Source organism: Diabrotica virgifera, chromosome 2 (genome assembly GCF_917563875.1).
Source record: "Diabrotica virgifera virgifera chromosome 2, PGI_DIABVI_V3a".
NCBI lineage: Eukaryota > Metazoa > Arthropoda > Insecta > Coleoptera > Chrysomelidae > Diabrotica > Diabrotica virgifera.
The window spans coordinates 199755004-199772607 of record NC_065444.1 but is presented as its reverse complement, the minus strand read 5'-3'; the positions used below and the strand labels follow the sequence as shown (position 1 = coordinate 199772607).

Sequence of the window (17604 nt, the reverse complement as noted above, 5' to 3'; positions counted from 1 at the left end):
CAAAATCCGCATTTTGGGAATGCCTACCAGTAAGAAATACCAGATTCCTGTAGTTAGGGTTAATATCATCAACCCATCTCATCTTTGGTTTTCCTCTCGATCGTTTACTCTCGTATGCTCTCCAGTGTTGTATTGTTGCATTCCAACGTTTAATTTTTACCATTAGGTCACCGGTAAAAGCTTACTTAACAATAGGGGCACAAGGGCTGTAATTTAATCTTATAACAATGTTGCGATCACTAACTGTTCAATACTCTTAACCCCTTCGGTACGGTGATGCACCCTTGTGCATCATGCTTGACTGTCTGCTCAGTCAGTGATGCACACAGGTGCATCTTGAGTTTTCGTTTGCCATAAGGCGGTGCCACCATCTTCATCATATTTCAGGTATTTTTGTTTCGCCCGAATTACCTTATTCAAATCTAAAAGTGGGGAAACCACTCCCAAAAGTGGGTGATGTCCAGAAGGAGATTAGATTTAGTTAATTTGATTGGTGGTAAGGTTGTTTGGATGTTTGACTGATGGGATTGTGTGAGAGGTGAAGTTACTGTGCTGCTGTTTGCAACTTACCTTACTATCCCTTGCAAGATAATTCTGATGGAATTTCTCAGATTAGGAGACTGGGACGATATCAAGCACAAAATAATCTGGGGAATTCCATCCGAATTATCTTGTTTATCTTTTTTAATAATTTTTGTTTAAAATGGTATTTTATGGATAAAATTTAATTTAACTCACATACTATGTAGAATAATAAATTTAATAAAAATAGTTTTATTTCTAAAATTAGTGTTATTACAACATTAACTTTAATTAGTTGTAGTGTGATACTGTATTTTAACCGATCACTCGAAGCCGCTCGGTAAACGATCGAATCCGTATATAGGAGCTGACTTGCCGAATGCCGGTCCGGCACGAAGGGGTTAAAGTGTTTTTAAGATTTTTGTTAACTATCACTGCTACATTGTTTCTGGATATGTTATCATTCCTTAATAAATAAATATTCTGATTTATGGAAGTAAAGTGCTCCTTATCTGTCCAATGGGTTTTTGATAGACCTACGATTCCATATATTTTTTTATGTAATAAAACTCCAACAGGAATCTTGTGATTATTGCTATCTGATCAGTCATTGATCATTAAGAAAGTTAGTTCTAACTACAAAATATTACAAAAAATATATCGTATGGTCATATTCAGTAGTAATCCTTAGGCTCTAATACATAATAGTACTACTAGCTAACATGTACACTCTAGCCGCACTTTGCTCTGCTATTTCACTCAACACACTTATTTAACTTATAGCACTAACTCAAACGGCTTCGTTCTCTTAAGTCTTCTTATCTGGTTGGCGTTGTCTAGGAGTTTGATGGCCTCGACATTCACATGGTTGGAGAGCCTTTATTCATGACTCTCGGCAAACTTACTTATTGTCTGACTAACCGTATCCATTTGGAGGTCTCCATGAAGATCACAGTTTCTGAAGTACCATGGAGCGTTGACGATGTTCCTTAACACTTTATTCTGATATCATTGTATGATTTGGATGTTACTTTCTTTTGTACAGCCCCATAGCCATATTGTTGTATTGTTGTTTGTTCCACCACGATCAACAAGACAAATTCAAACCTTTCATATTTCTTTTCATAGAATAATTACTCATATTTTACTTTTGTTCCTAGAACACTAAGACTTGCTAACTCCCTAGGTGACCTTTTACTTTTTGGTAACTCTGTTGATGTTTTTAAGAACCATTTAACCAAATTAAATATTTAGCAATGTCATAACCTTGTTATTTGTTAGTAATTAATGTTTTGTAATTATTTTACTTTGTCATGTCTTTTTAAATGTTTTGTACTCTCTCATTTTATTCTTATATATTCAACACTGTAATTATCAATATCTTATTAATGTATTACCGAATTGGGCTTGCCCGTATAAATAAATAAATAAATAGCTGTATCCCATATGTCCATGATGGTTTAAGGAGTTGCTTATTTTAAGTAATTTTATTTATCAACGGGCAATCACCCAATTAAAATACAGTATAAACATTAATCACAGGAGATTTATAACCTAACCTAAAGTAAATTTAAAAATTGTAATCATACAAACTAGGAACATTAAATAAATACAAACATTAACAAAAAATGTACAAAACACCAGGATATCAAGTTATCACATACAGTTTTTAAGCTGAGCCTTAAATTCATTTGGAGAACTATAACAATCTAAACCTTCCGAATATTGGTTAGCAAACCTAGGTGTTCTGGACATGAAGGAGTTGTGTCCATAGTTAGTGCGATGGGGTCTAATGTAAAAAGGTTCGTTTGTCTACTGGGAACATGGAGGCTAATTTTCTCCAACAGTTGAGGACCAAAATTATTGGAGTGTAGTATATTATAAAACATTGTGAGATCCTTATGCATGCGTCGGATTTGGAGAGAGGTTATGTTGAGAGACTTTTCTATATTAGAATAGTTAATTTCATCAACCCCCTGGTTTTGTTTAAATGCAATACAATGTTTTGTTATACAATAACAATTTGTTATAAGTAGACAGAGTGGATTTTTTACCTATTAACCAGTACATGTTTCTGAACGTAATTTCTAATTCTTCCTTTTTTTCTTGATATGCGCTTTCCGACGTAGCTTTGAATCTAATGTCATACCCACATACTGCAATCGCCAGTTAACTTGGCGACTGCAGTAGACTGCAACAGAGACTGATGACCATCCCCTAAGCCACTCTGCAATTTTGGGTTTGTGGGTCTCGCCAAGTTAACTGGCGATGACTATATTTTGCTGTATTTGCATAAGGTACATAGGCGTAACCAGGGCGTTTTGGGGGTTATAACCCCTCCCCCCATTGGGATGTACTTTGAGCTCTATACGCTTAACACCATAGCCCTCAGAGACCTTCCAGTAGTTGTAACCCCTCCCTTAGGATGATCCTGGTTACGCCTATGATAAGGTATTTGGTTTCTATTTATACTGACTGGGATATGTTGTTCTCTTTTGTTAGTAAAATTGACATAAGATTTTGTTTCATTCAATTTGCCACATAGTTTCAATACACCATCGCCTGGTCCAGATGTTAATTTGTTCAACAGAGTTTTGTAGCGTAGTTGCTGCTTCCTCGTGGTTTTGTCCGACTGCTAGAATGCATGTGTCGTCTGCAAATGTCGCAATTGTGTTAGGTTCTAATGATGGGATATCGCTGGTATAGAGCAGATATAGCACTGGCCCTAGGACACTTTCTTGTGTAACTCCAGCTTTAACTTCTCTTAATTCTGAATATGCTTCCTCATTTTTAACTCGAAAGTATCTGTCGGATATATCTGATTCTAGGAGTTCAGAATATTGTTTTGGTAAGTAGCATCTCATTTTATGATATAATCCCTCATGCCACACTTTGTCAAAAGCCTGCGCTACATCGAGAAAAATTGCAGAACAGACTTTTCCGTCTTCTAGAGCTTTTTCTACTATATCTCTGTTATTCTATGCACCTGATCTATCGTTGAGTGGCTTTCTCTAAACACAAATTGATGATTAGGAATTAGATTTTTTGCTGCATAAAATTGGTTTTAGTCTCTTCAAGAGTAATTTTTCATATAATTTCGACATGACAGGCAACAGTGAAATAGGCCTATATGAAGAAGCTTCTTGTGGAGGTTTTCCTGGTTTTAATGTCATTATAATTTCTGCCACCTTCCATATCTTTGGTACGTACCTCAACCTAAAGGAAGTATTTATAATACTTATGTGTTAATTTTATTATAGTTCTCCTTGGTAGTTGCTTTAACACTTCTCCAGTGATAAGATAAAATCCTGTAGCTTTCTTTGGGTTTATATTTTCTTTTATTTCCCTATATACTTCTTTTGGAGTTACAGGGATAAATCTTGATCAGGGAGCTCCCAGGTTATTATTTCGTGTTCTTCATTTGGTTGCAGAGTATTTTCTAGGTGATCAGCAAACCTGTTAGCCTTCTGTATATTGCTTCTTGCCCAGTTGCCATTAGTATTTCTAATTAGTGGATTCTGTAAGATTGGCCTTTTTAATCGTTTGGTAGCCTTCCACAGTGAGTAATCAGTAGTACTATCATTTGATAGTTCACTTAGGTAGATGCTAACCGATTCGTTTTTGATTCTTTGAATTTCTCTTTTCAATTTATTGTTGTGTGGCATTATTTAATCTAGTTTAATCAACTGGTGCTCTAGACTGTTGCCACTTGCGTCTAAGTTTTCTTTTTTCAGTTATCATTTCTCTGATTTCTTTCGGGTAGTTATTTCCTTTTCTTCTTTCGACACTGTTTTTGCTGTTGTTCCTAGCAGCTTGTTGTACATTTTTATTGAGCGATTCTACTTCTGTCTCTAGTTGATCAATGGTTCTTAATGGAACTGAGAGGTTAATCTTCTCTTCAAGGTCTATCTGAAAACTCTACGATTCCATATGATTTTATTCAGTTTTCCACCACATTAATTTTTCTGTTTCGAGCAGAACACGAACGTTCCACGTGCCTATTTTAAGCTTGTTCCAAATTTTTATTCCAGGTTCCTTTTTTTCATGACGTGTCTGGTTTTCTACACCTCCATGGCCCCCATTTCACACCAATAGACTCGGAGTCTGAGAGGTTCCAATGGTTAGTTCAGTCACTCGGCAATTTCTTCGTCTTGTGGTGCATATCCCTTCCGGATGTCCTGCGATCAGCATGGCTCTGTTATCTTTGCTTATAGCGATACAGAATAGTCCGGTTGTAGCGTATTTAACCATCTTCTCAAGTTTTGAAAGCAAGTTTTCTTCTCCCTGGTCCCCTCTTTCCAAATACCTTGCCCTGAAGAATAAGTTGCAACACGCCATATCTCATGTTCATTTCCTGTACCATGGCCAAAATATTCTAAATTGCGCTCTTTCATCATCGTCAGTAGCTTGACAACCCTTTTTGGGTCCTGGCTTGTTCTAGGATTTTCCGCCATTCTGTTCTGTTCCTTGCTTTGTTCTTCCAGTGGGTAATCTCAATTGTTTTCAGATCTTGTTCCACTTGTTCCATGTATCTAAGTTTGGGTCTTCCCTTTGAACTTATCTCTACTGGTGCTTGCCTCATTATGTTTTGGTGTTTCGGTCTCCAACATCCGTTCAACATGGCCCATCCAGCGCAGACGTCCGATTTTTATGGATGTTATGACGTCGGGTTCGTTGTATGCTGCATATAGTTCAAAATTATATCTTCTGCGCCATACGTCATTTTCTTTCACCCCCTTATACATATATGTGTCTGAGGATTTTTCGTTCAAACGTACCTAATAAGTTCTCATCGCTTTTCGGCAGTGTCCATGTCCCTGATCCATATAATATAATATATTATATTATAAGGACCGGTTTTATCAGGGTTTTGTATATTTTGCATTTGGTTTTTCTCGTGATGTTGTTAGATGTTTAATTAGTCCATTATATGTTTTATTAGCAATATGTATTCTTCTCTTAACTTCTTCACTGATATTGTTATCTGCGGTAACTAGTGAACCTAGATATGTAAAAATTTTTACGCTTTCGATGTTATAGTCTCCTATTGTCAGATTATGTAGGTTTCTTTGGCCTGTCGATTTGCTGGCCTTCATGTATTTGATTTTTAATTCATTAATATTTAGGCCACTGTTTTGTGCCGCTCTTTCTATCGCATTAAATGCTTCTATCATTTCTCTTTTGCTTCTAGCTATGATATCAACATCATCTGCAAATGCCAATATTTGTACACTTTTTGTTATTATTGTGCCTCTGGTGTTGACTTTTGACTCCCTAATTATTTTCTCTAATGTGATGTTGAATAGAATACAGAATACAGGACAGGGCATCTCCCTGTCGTAGTTCTAACATGGATTGTATCTGTTAGTGCATTTTGAATTCGAATTTGGCTCTGTACTTTAAGTGTTTCTTTTACTATATCAATGAGTTGAGTTGGAATATTAAACTCTTTCAGGGAGTGGATCAGAAATTCTCGATGGATAGTCTTTTCTAAGATTTGCCTCAAGACAAAGATCTGATCTATTGTGGACTTCTGCCTGCAGAAATCACATTGATATCCCCCAACCATTTGTTCCGCATATGGTCTCAATCGCTCATACACAATATTTGACAGTATTTTATATGCCACAGTCAGTAGCGTTATTGCCCGGTAATTTTTACATTCAAGCTGATCTCCCTTTTTATGTAGTGGTATTCCTTTTTTTACTCCGGTATTCCAGCCTTGTGGCAGTTGTTTATCATTCCATATGTTCACTATTATTTCGTGTATCGCATTCAATAGGGAGTCTCCGCCTTCTTTTATTAATTCTTCGCTAATATTGTCTAATCCAGGTGACTTGTTGTTTGTCAGTCTGGTAACTGCTTCTTGCATTTCAACTACTGAAGGGGGGTTGTTTCTCTGGTATCCGTTTGATCCAGTATAATTCCATCGTATAGTGGATCTCCGTTTTGTTCAAACTTTTCTTTGAAGAATTCAGTCCATCTTTGTAGTATTTCACTCTGTTGAGTTACTATATCTCCTTCTTTGTCTCTGCACATCATTGTTCTTGGTTTAAATTGTTTTCTGCTTTTGTTAAGTTTTTGGTAGAATTTTCTGGTTTCTGTTTGTTATTTAATTCTTCAATTTCTTGGGAGTTCGTTTTCAATAGAGTTGCACAAGTTTGACTTGAATGTTTGAACTTGACTTAATTTCAAGTCAAACTCAAGTCAATCCTTCTGACAAATATTTCAAGTCAAGTCAAACTGGTCAATCGTACAGGTTTGAAAATTCAAACTGTTTGTCAAACTAGTTTGAAAGAGTTTGAAAAATAATTTATTTAGTAGATATACTTTTTTGTCGAGATTGACATGTTAGTTGCCAATTAAGATAAGAAAATTAATAATACAATGAGTGCCACATAAAAGTAACTTAATACAGGAAGCGATTATAATCAAAATAGGGTCGTACATTTAAATTTCTTTTTAAATGATTCCTGCATGCTTAGAACTGCTTGCTGGCAAGTTTCGTTTTATCCATATAACTTTTTTATATTTGAGTGTTACTAGATTAAAACAAAGAATTCGTTGGATAGTTTTCTATCATACAAAGTGTAATTTAATCTACTTTGGGAGCGTTCAAGTATTACGTAACGCAAGTTGGGGGGGGGGGGTCATGTAAAACGTTACGGCGCGTTACACGGGGAGGGGGTAGGATGGTTCGAACAGCGCATTACGTAACATTGTATTTTTAACTTAAATAAAAAAAAACTACCGAATCACAATCTTCCACCTTTTCAACTTTCGTTTATATTTTACATAAGTAGAACCCGTGGATTGTATTATATTGCCCCCTCACGCTCCGCTCATGTTACAATAGGACAAAATAGTATTCAAGTGAAAAAATCTTAAAATTTGTATTTAGCAGATCAAGCACAGTAACATGTGTCTCAATGGACAGCTCAAAATAAAATGATTTGGAATTTGTATGACTTTCTTTTATTAAAAAAGGCATTTATTTATCTTAGGGCCAGTTCGAAAAAACATCTGGTACCAAGCTGCTAGTTCACTCGAAAATACAATACAAAAGTATTGCTGTATATTCGTTGGTATTTCTTTAAAATTCAAAACTAACCATTGGGTTATTAGACCTGGATCCTGCGTACCAAAAAAAGTTGATTAATAGCAAGCTGAAAATTTGTTAATAGCTTAACGGTGTCTAGTCGGACAAACTTAGATGTACGGGAACACTGGAACGGTGGAAGTTTTAATTGTAGAACAGTTTAAAAATTTGGAACGTCAGATTACGAAAACGTCCCATGTATTTTGTCGGACATAACATCCAATTGATTTGTTACCCTTTCATTAAACTCTCATGCAAAAATCAGACTGCTATTACTAACCAACATGATTCCTGTCATTTGACATGTTCTTCATGTTCCACTCATTAAAATGCCCACTTGGTGATAAACACCAGTCTGATTTTTGCACGAGAGTTTAATGAAATGGTAACAAATCAATTGGAAGTTCTGTCCGACAAAATACATGAAACGTTTACGTAGTCTGACGTTCCAAATTTTTAACCTATTCCACAATTAAAACTTCTCCTATTCCAGTGTTCCCATACATCAAAGTTTGTCTGACTAGACACCGTTAAGCTATTAACAAATTTTCAGCTTGCTATTAATCAACTTTTTTTGGTACGCAGGATCCAGGTATATATGGTTTTATATCTACAATTTATATTTCTTTCGGATACAGGCTACAAATGTTGGGTTTAAATTTTTAATAAATTAATGTATAATGCATTAATAGTATGGTATAACTAGACCCAAACCCAGACATCCAAAGTGAAAGTTATCCTCCAACACCAAATTGTTCTATAGGTCCACATAATGTTAAGAAAAAAGTCACACCATTTTGACCGTCGGGTTTGGGGGGGGGGGGGGGGAGGGGGAAGATATCAGTAAATTCGGAGTTTTTTACGTTTTTTGTCAATATTTCTAAAACTATGCGATTTCTAAAGGATTCTACATAAAATTTAAAACAAAAAAGATCCTATACATATATGTATTTGTTATAAAATCAACGGTTTCAGAGTTACGGAGGGTGAAAAGTGGAAGTTTTCGATACTTTTTATATTTTTTGGGCAATTTACAATATTATTACTGATGAAAGAAATTTTCGTTAACAGGATTGTGTTTTGTAAATAAAATTTGCTATTTCAGTGGCATGTTAGTGATAAACCCTTGAAGAAACGTTAACCTCACCACCCAAATCATCATCAATTGCCCAAAAAATATAAAAAATATCGAAAACCTCCACTTTTCACTCTCCGTATTAGAATAATAATTATATATAGGACCTTTTTTGTTTTAAATTTTATGTAAGTAGAACAATTTTTATAGAACATTGTTTACGCTAAAGTATAGTTTTAGAAATATTGACGAAAAACGTAAAAAAACTACTAATTTACCGATTTCTCCCCAATCTCCCCTCCAAACCGGACGCTCAAAATGGTGTAATTTTTTACTGAACAATATGTGGACCATATAGAACAATTTAGTGTTGGAGGAAGACTCTTACTTTGAATGTTTGGGTTAAGCCTTTTTTGACCAATTATACTATACTACCTCCGTAACTTTTGAACCGTTCATTTTAGAAGGATTATGCATTGGGCCTTTTTTATTTCAAATTGAATGTAGAACATTTTGGTATAAAAGGTTGTTCATGCTAAACCGTATAGTTTTAAAAATATTGACGAAAAACCTAAAAAACTACGAATTTACTGATTTCTTCCCACTCTCCTCTTCAAACCCGACGCTCAAAATGGTGTGACTTTTTTCTGAACATTATGTGGACCATATAGAACAATTTGGTGTTGGATGATAACTTTCACTTTGGATGTCTGGTTTATGCCATTATTTGGATCAATTGTATCATACTATAAGACGCTTTAAGCTTTCTTAATAATTATTATCCTAACTGGCGCGTTTATTGGGTTTTATTTGTCTGTCTGCGGTTTAAATATCATATCAGCCAGTACATTTCTATGTTTACATTGAAATTTGACAAAAAATGTTTTTGGATCTTGTTGGGAGGGGGGACTTCCCCTACCCCCATTACTCCCCCCTTGATCCACCACTGAACAAATAAACACGTTGCATAATATTCAAACTGTTTGAAGATGTTTGAATTCGAGTCAAACCTAAACATATCGAAATCAAGTCAAGTCAAACTTTTTTATATTTTGATTTTCAAGTCAAGTCAAGTTTGTTGAGTAAAATCAAACTAGTTTGACTTGATGCATCTCTAGTTTTCAATGTATTCTCTTTTTTTTTGCGATGTATTTTCTTTTCTTCCCTCCTTAGCATTATATATTCCTCCTTTGCCTGTCTTGTTCTATATCATTGTTGTAATCGTTGATATGCATTATTTTTTCTCTCTGTTATGTTACGACACTCTTCATCGAACCACTTCCCTTCAGTTCATTTGACCTTTTTGTGTAGACCCAAGGTCTCTTTGGCAGCGTCTTGTATGATGTTTTTACACGCTTGCCATTCTCTGTTTATATCATCGTGCTTTTGTCTATTTTCTAGCCTTCCTTTTATATATTCTTTGTATTTGGCCTTTTTGCTGTTGTCTGCTAAGTTTTTTATTTCATATTTTTCAATTTTTGATCCCTTTTCTTTTTTTTATATTTGAGATTCTGGCTCTTATTCTACTTTTCACTAGGTAGTGATCTGAGTTGGCATTTGCCCCTTGTCTGCTGCCTACGTTTATTACGTCTGCGTGATGTCTAGAGTCAATAATAACATGATCGATCATGTTTACTGTAACCCCATCTGGAGATCTCCACGTTCCCTTATGAATATTTTTTCGCTGGAAGCATGTGCTGGCAATGACCATGTTAAGGGAAGTTGCTAGATTTATTAGTCTGCCATTTATTAGATGCCATTGCCATTGGATACTTCATGGAAGCTGTGTTTACCTATCTTTGGTAGGTATTGTTGCTCTTTTCCTATTTTTGCGTTGCGATCACCATAAATAATTTTGATGTCATTCTTTGGGCATGAATGTTATGCAGCTTTTGCTGCAAATTACGCTCTTTGGTTGTGTTAATAATCTCGCATTCATCGCCCATTCTACGTAGGAGCTAAACATTAGTCACACGATGCACCCATGAAATTCTTTAAATGAGTCACCACGTTTTGAAAGCCTCGAGTTTTCTTAAAGAAGCTTCAGAAAGTGTCCAGGCCTTTACCCCATATAATAACGTAGAAAATATATAGCATCTGATGAGAGAGATTTTGCTCTCAAGTTTCAAAGCGTGACTTCTGAAAAGATACTTCATTACGGACGCTGTATGATTAGTTTGAAGAGCTTATTATATGAAATTTACTATTTTTATTGGGAATAAGCAACAACTTTACTTTAAAATAAGTTTGTTTTGACGCTTTGATTTCCACTTCGGAAATCCTTCTGAAAATACAAAATATATCAATAACTTGAGAATCACATTATGTGACTATGTGAGTAAACTAACTAAAAACACATGTCAGATGGAGATTTATTATTGCATAGATCAGGGGTCACCAATTAGTTTCCCTGGGGATGCGTTTCGAAAACTTATGACACTTCCGGGGTCCGGATTTAATGCTACCTGTGTCTGGTTGTTCTGATTCGGTTTCTTTGCGGATTCTTGTTAAAAAAATATCCCCTATAAACAAATCAGAAGGGTGTTGAGCGAAATTGTTTAACAATTTTTTTTAACAAATTCAAAACATCACCCTTTTTATGTCCCTTTTTCGTTCCCGAAAATAAACTTACGTGCATAGAAATCGGCCCACTTAAAAATTTGGTCATTTTTGATGTCTCATATTTAATAAACCTGTTGCCCGATTTAAGTGATTTTTTGAACATGTTATAGCCTGATTCTTTAACAATACCACTGTAATAATATTGTTGCTAAACAGGTACATTTTCATTATATACCGAGTGTACCAATCAAACTGTGTTTTTTTTCTCAAAGTTTGCATCACCCTGTGGAATATTCTAGCATTTATAAAATACTGAAATTAAAACCCAACTATAGCATCAGGTTTTCTTAACATTCAGCTTTTTGATTTATTCGTTTATGTTGGATAATAAAAAAGTTAGATACTTTAACAACTAGACATGTTCTTCATCAATACACGGTGTTTTTAAATAAGTGCGACAAACTTTAAGGGGTAATTCTGCATGAAAAACTAATGACAGTTGGCTTTATAAACGTATGTCCGCAAATGTTTCGTTTCCGAGACACGGGATGTTGAATTTTTTCTTACAAACTGACGATTTATTTATTGCTTTAAAACCAGTTGAGATATGCAAATGAAATTTGGTAGGTTTTAAGAGCTAATTATTGCGGATTTTTTGACATAAAATTAAGAATTTTATATTCACCATTAGAGTGCATACGGGTAATATGATCGGTCATATTACACGTATGCGAGCTAATGGCGAATTTTAAATTCTTAATTGTATGTCAAAAAATGTGCAATAACTACGTGTTAAAACCCACCAAATTTCATTGGCATATCTCAACTGGTTTTAAAGCAATAAAATAAATCGTCAGTTTGTACGAAAAAATTAAACATTCCGTATCTCGGAAACGAAACATTTGCGGACATACGTTTATAAAGCCAACTGTCATTATTTTTTCATGCAGAATTATCCCTTAAAGTTTGTCGCAGTTATTTAGAAACACCGTGTATTGATGAAGAACATGCCTAGTTGTTAAAGTACCTAACTTTATTATTATCCAACATAAACGAATTATTCAAAAAACAGAATGTTAAGAAAACCTGAGGCTATAGTCGGGTTCTAGTTTCAGTATTTTATAAATGCTAGAATATTCCACAGGGTGATGCGAACTTTGAGAAAAGAACACAGTTTGATTGGTACACCCGGTATACAATGAAAATTTACCTGTTTAGCAACAATATTATTACAGCGGTATTGTTAAAGAATCAGGCTATAACATGTTCAAAAAATCACTTAAATCGGCCAACAACTTTAGGAAATATGAGACATCAAAAATGACCAAATTTTTAAGTGGGCCGATTTCTATGCACGTAAGTTTATGTTTTTAGCATTTTTGAGTCATCTTAAACAAAAAAGATTGTCATTTTCCCAAAACGTGACAGAAAGTTTTAAGCGATTATAATTTGAAAAATGCGAAAATAAGCATTTTTGAAGCTTGAATGTTTGAATTATTATTTTTGCGGTTGTCAAATTGAAGTTTAAACTTCAATTTCAATATTCTAATGAGTAATCGGGGATTATTTCAATTATTTAGACCGTTGTTTTTAATTGTTAATTATGCGCTAGAATTCGCGCGAAATAAGCCCCGATTACTCATTAGAATCTTGAAATTGAATGAATAAACTTCAATTTAGGTACTTGGTCACCTGAAAACTAATAATTTGCATATGAGTTTTCAAGTATCGAAAATACCTATTTTCGCATTTTTCAGATTTTAATCGCTGATAACTCAAAAACTATCAACTTTTCAGAAATAATCTGACAGGAGAGCTTTTTTGTTTAAAATAACTCAAAAAAGGCAGAAAGGTAATTTTGAATTTGTTTAAAAAAATGTTTAGCCCGGCATCCTTCTGATTTGTTTAAAGGGGACATATTTGAACAGGAATCCGCAAAAAAAAACGAATCAGAAAATTTTTATTTTTGACACAGCAACAAAGTAATATTTTAAAAGTTAAGAATTTATATTGTGAATGTTAATGACCCTTTCTTTAAATCCAGTTATTGAAACTGAGAAATGTAAAATAAATAATCATAGTACAGAATGGTAATTAACATGTTATCTTTTCTACATTAGTTTCAATGCAAGCTGTTTGTTGCAAGCTTATTAAATCTGAAAACTATTTCAATTAAATGCACAGCTGAAAAGTACTCCCACTTAAATCTACTTATAGTAGAGAGGAAATGAATATAAAAAACTCACGTGACAATTTTATATAGGTAGCAGTTTACTTAAATTCAAAATTAATGATTATAATAAGTATGTACATAATATAACAATAAGGGGAAAACTCTTTACAAAATTAAATTATCAGTGAGAAAAATGACATTTTTTATTATGTACAACCTGTCTGAAGTTTTGAGTGAGTTTAGTGCAACTGATTCTTATTAATGAGTTAAGATATTCATCTGTTAGCTGAGATCTGTACCGATTTTTAATAAAGTCCATTCCTGATAAAGCGGCTTCGCAAACAAGAGTTGAGCCAAACGTAGTACACAATTTCATGGCCAAACATTTTCAATATTGCCAAGCACTATATTCTGAATTCGATGGCGGTCCGCACAAAACTAGCCCACGGTCCGGATGCGGACCGCGGTCCTCCAATTGGTGACCCCTGGTATAGATAACAGTAATTAATTGACTGTGTTAACCATTTTCTTTCTTATAATAAAAATAATGAAACAGTATTAATTATTCTTTAAAGGATAGTGTATTTTTTGTTAATGATCATGTATTTTTGTTTTAGATCACTGGTATTGTAATAATTTCTGTGGGTCTGAGCTCTAAAGCTTACTTCAATGAATTCGATCAACTTATGGATAACAAATATTTCTACATTTCCGATTTTCTGATAGTCATTGGAGTGGTAATATTTTTCATCGCTTTCTTTGGCTGCTGTGGAGCGATGAAAGAAAATGCATGCATGACTACCACAGTAAGTATATTATTGAAAGCTGCAGGAGTCTACCAGTACTCCAGTCAATGAGAGCAAAACACGATATTACCTCCGAATTCTATCCTACAGCATGGATTTTAATGAGATTTTGGGAATAGCCTCTACTTATCTCCTAATTCAAAGTTTACCCTCTGCCGATGTGCGCTGTTATCTTGGGGTGGTTTACACCCCTTCTCGGGATGGTCGGGGTTATTTTTGGTCAAAATAACCATGGGAGTGACTAGAGAACCTAATTCTAAGTAAAAAGTGTTCTATAATTTTTTTTGAAAACTCAATAAGTACGTTTTGAGTTATTCGTGGCTGAACATTTGCTATTTTCATTGAAAAAGTCACCTTTTCGGCCGGTTTTTTGCGAATATCTTCAAAATTATGCATCTAACGAAAATAACTAAATAAAATTTTTTGTAGCTCATGAAAAATCAAAGAGCTTTGTTTCTTCATAAATCTTCTAATGTCTGTCCCACCTTGACTTTACAGTACACTTTACAGTGGCAATGCAATCCTTATGGGAGTTTTTAGTGCGGCGATGCCGATTTTCTTCAAAAGAAGTTTCAATTGAACATTACCGGGGTCCTAAAAATGTAAAGCCCTAAAAATGTTAAATTAAAACCAACCCGTTAGTCAATAGCATTGTAGTAAAACAATATTTTTCATTGTTTTTTGTGAGTGATAGTCATTTTCGAAAAATCAGCAATTTTATAATCGATATGCGTAATAACTTTTTTTGGTTAAGAATGTTAGAATATCCAACATTAAAAGTGGATGTTGTTCTATGGTTGTTAATTTATGTATTGACAGTATAGACAGTTCTGAAGTAATGTCAAGCAAAATATAAAATAGATTGTCAGTCAAGTTTAAGTAAAGTTTTATATTATCCTACAGTTGAGAATAAATAAATTATAATAGGGAACTTGCACATTTTTTTTATTACATAATAATGTTCAGTTTTGTATAAAAATGAGATTTCCAAAATTTCACGCTTCAAAAACTCATAATAACTTAGAAGTACAAATTTAAAGTCTTCTTTATTTTAAAATAGTTCAAACGACCCGTGACGTCACAGAGTTTAACTATGTGGTTCCGTTTATGGTTATATTTAAGTATATTCTTCATCTTCTTCTTTAGTTTATTGGCCTCCACCTACTTGGGTATTTGCCCAGCTCGTCGTCGGGGAATAAAGGAAAAATATTTATATTCTAATGACATTTATCGTATGTCGTTGTAATAATATATACCAGTTTGTTGAGATTGGAGTTTAATATAGTTCTTGAAGGAAAGAAAAGAAGGTTTTCTATTGAAAATAAAACCATTTCGTAAAAGTACAAATTTTCTATGAATAGTTCAAACGATCAAAAACACTTTTAACGTCACATAACTGTATTTTTTACTGACGTTTATAATGTCTAATTTAAAATTATATATACACTTGGTGTACAATGTAAACATACAACCCCGTGACGTCACGACGCGTTTTGGGGTGGCTGGTATAAGTTGAATTTTTAGTCGTCTTTAGGGGCCAAACGAAAGACAAACAAAACTTTTTTATCTTTGATACAGGTTCTAAATTATGTTCTCTTGTGATTTATACCATTTTTTTCGAATTTAAAATTTTATGCAAGTTCCCTATTGTTGATGGTCAGTTCACCTAAATTAAATTATAACAAAGAATATCAAATAAACTTATAATTATTACTGATAACATTGTATTGAGTAACTGATTGCTTATTTGGAAAATTTGGATCCTAATTGCAGTTTATTGTTATTCTTAATGACTGATTTTTAACCTGAAATTAATGTCATTTTAATGTGTTTACACCCTCATTCAAATTTTGTATAAATTTTAAACTTAAAATTAATTTTAGTTAGTTCATTTGATTCCTTGAAGTTCATTAATTGTTAGTTAGTTCAGTTATTTTTCGAAAAAAAAAAAAAATGTTTTAGAACCCCTGATACCCACAAAATGTCAATAATATTAATTAATAAGTTATCCTATAGAAAAAAGTATATTTGCTTAAAACCTGTTTCTGATAAAAGGGCCTAGCCGGGTAAGATGGTGAAAAGTGCCCCCAACCCAATTTAAATTCCATATAGGCCACTTTTTAGCACATATAGAGGAACTCACTTTCTGAAATTTTTAGCCCCCTAGGTGGTCACGTGACCCCCCTAGAGCCTAATTAGGCTTTTTATGTTTTTATTTTTTCTCTCAGCCGCATCAAGAGCTAGCCAAAAACTTTATTTAAAAAAGTTGTAAGTTTCAAAAAGATCTAGATGAAAAATTTTTTTTTTTATTTTTTTGGCGGGAAATTAGAATTTTTAGAACAATTTTAAACGTTTAAATACCTCTGAAAAAAAAAACTAAGACACTCGTTTTTACGAAAATTAATTATAATGTGTATTTTTGAACAATCTTTCACCCTTAATTTTTTCAGATTTTTAAAATTGGTGAAACGTACCTTTAAAAATAAAAAACCGCATTTTTTCGGTTTTTTTTTTCGTTTTTTGATACAATTTTATACATATTTTTCAAAAAATTTAACACTGTCACTAGAATAGGTAAAAAACTGAAAAATAATTGGGGTTTGCTTAATAAAAATTTTTTGTAACGATATCCATTTTCAAGATACAGGGCGTTGAAGAAAACAAAATTTTACATATTTTTTACGATTTTGCCGAAACTACTGGCAACATTGTAATAAAACTTGGCGGGTTTTAAGAGGTAGTTATTGTGCATGTTTTGACATAGAACTAAGGATTTGATATTCATCATTGGCGCGCATAGGGGTAATGGTCTGAATTTTTCAAAGAAAAAAAGATAGTACGCCACTGATATATTTCAAATTAACAATCATTTTTGAATTCCTCGTTCAATTTTCAATAAAAAATCTATCATCTCATTTTTTCATACGACGCGCCGTTTTGCTGCAAAAAATAAAATATCTTAACGCTTCCAAAGTATTCGAATTAATTTTGATAATAATGCATGTACGAGTTTATTATGTAGATGTAGAAAGTAATACTAGAAGTTCGAATACTTTGTAAGGGTTAAGATCTTTTATTTTTTGAATAAAAATGGCGCGTCGGATGAAAAAATAAGAAGATACATTTTTTGTCACAAATTGAACGAGAAATTCAAAAACCATTGTTAATTTGAAATATGTCAGTGGCGTACTATCTTTATTCTTTAAAAAGTTCAGACCATTACCCCTATGCGCGCCAATGATGAATATCAAATCCTTAATTGTATGTCAAAACATGCACAATAACTACCTCTTAAATCCCGCCAAGTTTTATTACAATGTTGCCAGTAGTTTCAGCAAAATCGTAAAAAATGTGTAAAATTTTGTTT

At 33.5% G+C, this 17604-nt stretch overlaps 1 protein-coding gene across 1 annotated transcript in view; it reads left to right on the top strand.

Annotated features, from left to right (window-relative positions):
- Nucleotides 1–17604, top strand: part of LOC114336234 (CD63 antigen) — a 46134-nt gene that overhangs the window by 4162 nt on the left and 24368 nt on the right. The window contains exon 2 of the mRNA XM_050644143.1: nt 14049–14237. Within this exon, the coding sequence (XP_050500100.1) occupies nt 14049–14237 (189 nt within the window). The remainder of the gene's footprint in view (nt 1–14048; nt 14238–17604) is intronic.